This window comes from Arachis ipaensis, chromosome B4, assembly GCF_059453495.1.
Source record: "Arachis ipaensis isolate K30076 ecotype BB chromosome B4, ASM5945349v1, whole genome shotgun sequence".
Taxonomy (NCBI): domain Eukaryota; kingdom Viridiplantae; phylum Streptophyta; class Magnoliopsida; order Fabales; family Fabaceae; genus Arachis; species Arachis ipaensis.
This window is the reverse complement of record NC_142439.1, coordinates 33,870,807-33,875,575: the sequence shown is the minus strand read 5'-3', so window position 1 is coordinate 33,875,575 and position 4,769 is coordinate 33,870,807. Positions and strand designations below refer to the sequence as shown.

General features: G+C 26.4%; 1 protein-coding gene across 1 annotated transcript; it reads left to right on the top strand.

Moving 5' to 3' along the window:
* The first annotated feature begins 634 nt into the window (after positions 1-634).
* Positions 635-4,556, top strand: LOC107637744 (fe(2+) transport protein 1). The gene is made up of 2 exons (XM_016341086.3): positions 635-1,285; positions 4,019-4,556. Exons 1-2 carry the CDS (start codon positions 641-643, stop codon positions 4,472-4,474), a joined length of 1,101 nt encoding a protein of 366 aa, XP_016196572.1. The 5' UTR covers positions 635-640; the 3' UTR covers positions 4,475-4,556.
* Positions 4,557-4,769: the final 213 nt, after the last annotated feature.

The following is a 4,769-nucleotide window of genomic DNA, read 5'->3' as shown; positions in this document are numbered from 1 at the left end:
TGAAACTTGGAAGAAAGAAGAAGAAAAAGATGAGGAGGGAGATATTGATGAATAAAAGGAATAAAAAAAATTTCACAAGCAATTATTTGAAATTCTTTACTAAAAAATTTGGTTATATATTTAGTTGAATTAATATCTTTTTGTTTACTTTAATATTTTTTCACTTTTTATATAATATTTTAATTTTTAATTTTTATTCATTTACTATTTTGTTGACTAATTACTAATTAAAAACAAATTAATTCCTTATAAATATCATTAATATAAATGATACATTATTATTATTATTATTATTATTATTATTATTATGGAAAAGTCTAGGGAGCAGCAACTTTATTAAAGATGAGTAAGTAATCTCACACCATTTAATGAAATCTCACACAATTAAAAATATCATTGATTGCTACTTGATGGCTACAAATCACAAAAATTATTGGCGCCCTAACACTCCTCTATTATTATTTGTCCTTTTATTTTATTTTTTTTGTGTTTGTCAAGTTTAAACATCAAATATTTTATTCAATTAATGACGTGTGCAAGCCCTTCATATTATTGATTTAAACTATGCATATGTATGTCTATATAAAGAAGCTTCATCTATATTGAAAAGTGTTAGCTTCATATATAAACAGGAACAATAATGGGTACTAATTCAGAAGTAACGCATCTGAAGCTGACGATCTCTTTGGTCTTCATAATCATCGTTCTCTTCACACCCAAAACCGTAGCAGAGTGCGAATCCGAATCAGTAGACTCATGTAACAACAAAGAGAAAGCTCTCCCTCTAAAAATCATGGCTATATTTGCAATCTTGGTAACCAGCATGATCGGCGTATCTCTGTCCTTGGTGACGCGTTGGATCCCGGCGTTGAGCCCCGAAAACGAGCTCTTCATGGTGGTGAAATGCTTCGCCGGGGGGATCATTCTCAGCACGGGGTTCATGCACGTGCTGCCGGATTCATTCGACATGCTGCGGTCTGATTGTCTTGAGGAGAAGCCATGGCACGAGTTTCCTTTCTCAGGGCTCGTTGCCATGTTCTCTGCCTTATTCACGCTCATGGTGGATTCTTTGGCCACAAGCTTTTATAGTAAGAAGAGTAGTGATGCAGTTATTCCAGGTAGCCACACTGGTGCAGTTGGTGGTCATGAAGAACAAGAGATGGGTGTTGTTGTTAGTGTTGGCCATTTCCATGGTCATGATAATGGTCATCATCATGCAGCAATTGAGGCTACCAAGAATGAAGGTGGAGACACACAACTCGTGCGTTATCGTGTTGTTGCTATGGTAACATTATTAAATTACTCTTCTCTTTATTCTCCTAATCTATCTTAATTAAGTAGCTTAGTATTATGAGAAATGCTACATCGTAATCATAATTTATTATTTTTGTTTATTATTTTTAGTTATTAATCTAATTTTTTATTTTAATAATCTAACAATATATTTTAATTTATACTTTTAAATATTAATATAGCTAATAATTGATTAAAAATAATATATTTTAATAATTTTTAATAATTTTAATATTATTAATATTTTATTAAGATAGATGATAAAAAATAAAAAAATAAAAAAATAAATTATTTTATGTGTTATTTGGTAAAAAAATAGATGAAAAATATAAAAAAAAATTATTTAGATGAAAAAAAAGTATAATAAAAAAATTATATTAATATTTTTAAATTTTTTATTTTTTTATTAATCAAAGAATAAATTAATAATTTTATTCTTATTTACACATTTTTTTATTTTTATTCCATCTTTAAAACAAATTAGTGGATTTCACATTATTTTTTTTATTCAAACAACAAAAAATTCACATTTTTATTTATTTTTTTATATTTTTTATATTTTTTTAATTCAAATAATGTATAAGAGAGGAGATTTTTTACACATATAAATAAAATAAATCTTTTATTTATTAATATGTATAATTTTAAAATTATTTATAAATTTAAAATATAAAACACATCTCAAATTCGATAAATATACAATAATTTTTGGTGTTTTTTAAAACTATGAGAGGTATACAAATTGGACCCTCCGATCTGTGTTTAAAAAATTTTAAAAGTTTAGAGTACATAAATCGGACCCGTCGATTTGTGTTGAAAAAATTAAAAAAATTTAGAGTACACAAATCGAATTTGTGTACTTCAAATTTTTTTAATTTTTTCAACACAAATTGGACGGTCCAAGTACAGAAATCGAACGTTCCGATTTGTGTACCTAAAAATCGGACGGTCCAATTTCTATACCTCTTAAAAATTGGACGGTTCGAGTTGTATTCCGTACATTAAATCATTCCACATTTTAAAAAAATACTATAGTAGTTCACAATTAAAAAAAAATCATTATTAATCTAATATTAAAAATAAAAAAATAATAAATATGCATATATCTCATACGCATTGGTTTCGAAATATGATATGTTAATCTCAAATGCACTCAAAATTTGGCTTGTTTATTAAATAGAACATATTTACAACATTTGACGTGTGTGCATGTGTGTTCTGTACGAAGAGTTAATGTCTCCCTTAGCTAAACCTTTCTTATCATGTCTTTCGCCTCGTATTTTGTTCATTCATATATTCGTTTTTTATTCTTACTTTGTTTCCTATGCCTATACTTATCATTCTCAGTCATCCTCATCTAAATTATTTGTTTTTCCTACATATTATTAAGGCCAATTTTATGATACTTTTAAATGAGTGTCTAAATTTTATTTAATTGTTTTTTTTATAAATTTTAAATATTTTAAAATGATTTATTTAATATTTTTTAAATTAAATATAAATTTTTTAAATTTTTAACTAATTAAATACTATTTTTTAAATATCATAACAATTATTTAATATTAATTAATAATAATCATCACCTTCAAACAACATATTTATATATATTTTATTTTGTAATTCGATAGGAATGTTTGAAAAGTAGGTGGACTGAATTTAAAGGATAACATAATTAATTTTCATTCAATTTATATTACGGTATTTATACATTACTAATTTTATATTTATTAACCAAAAAATATGTCTAAATATTAAAAGTTAGTTAGAATTTATATATTCATCTAAGTATTACTTTTTTTTTTTAAATCCTTTATTGTTTACTAAGCTTTTTAATGTAGCCTCTTTTGCTGATATTTTAATTGGAATTGATGTTTTTACGAATATATTACAATAAATCTAATTTAATCAAGTTGAAAGTTGAAAATTTTTCTTTTATATGTTATTATATAAGAAAAACTAAGAAAAACAAAGGATTTAGATGAGGATGATTGAAGAGATAGAGTGATAGGAATAGGCACTGAAAAGAACGTTGAAAAGTGGGATGGATACATGAATGAATACGGTTAGAGAAAATTAAACAGGCACACATCTTCGATGCTATGCATTTGAAATATATTGAATTTGCTAATGGATCAGATTTTGAGTACACCCGAAACTAGTTCATTTCATTTTGTTTATATTTTAACTGTACTGTATTCGAAATAAATATATATTTTATTTTATGTGCATTTGGAATAAGATTAAGATTTTAAATTTATAAATAGTTCAAAAATGATGCATATGTATAATAAATTATTTATTTTATTTATATAAAAAATCCTATTATTAAAAAAAAATAATTATGTAGTTTATTATTATTAAAGTATATTTTGCTTTGACTTATCATCAACATATAATTAAGAAAAAATATATTGTGAAAATATTTATTATTTTATTTTATTTTTTTTGTCAAGTAATTGGATAGTTTTTAGTTTTAGATATTACTATGATATATCACATACCCATACAACACACTCACATATATTATATAAGTATAAATTATGGATTTTTAAACAACATCTAACTTTAACTAGGACTTAAACCCAAATGTAACTTGTAAAAGGCATACAGATATGTCATTTGTGCTAGGCCTCCGCTATCTTATTATTTTATTGACTATTGTTTTTATCATTTAATAACCATAAAAAGTAAAAAATAATGTTTGTTTGAGCGCATTGGTGTGCAGGTACTAGAACTTGGAATTATTGTTCATTCAGTAGTGATAGGCCTGTCCATGGGTGCTTCAAATAACACATGCTCCATAAAAGGCCTTATAGTGGCCCTTTGCTTCCATCAAATGTTTGAAGGCATGGGTCTTGGCGGTTGCATTCTTCAGGCCCAATACAAGTTGTTAAAGAGGATGGTGTTAGTATTGTTGTTCTCAATTACAACTCCATTTGGAATCGCATTAGGAATTGGATTGTCCAGAATCTACAAAGAGAACAGCCCAAGTGCCCTAATCACAGTTGGTATGCTTAATGCTTCATCAGCTGGGCTTTTAATCTACATGTCATTGGTTGATCTTCTCTCTACTGATTTTATGAGTCCAAGGTTACAGAACAACATTAAGCTCCAATTCAAGTCTTACGTTGCTGTCTTTTTGGGTGCTGCTGGCATGTCTGTCATGGCAAAATGGAATTAATAATGCTTAATCATATGTGGTCTAGACCCTACGTTATGGCAATTTATTTGCCTCGTGAGTAATCATATCTAGATTCGAAATTACTGAGACCAAATAGTGAATAGAAATTTTAAAAATGTTATGTATGTATGTCTGCATGTATTATAAGTGAGTTTATAATATTATAATGTTTAAGATTGAGAGATGTTTAACTAGTCTCAAACAAAAAATAATGCTTAATCATATATGTTTGTTGTGCCATGATTTTTGTAATTTTTAATGTAATAATGTGTTAGATGAAGCTAAATCATTTATT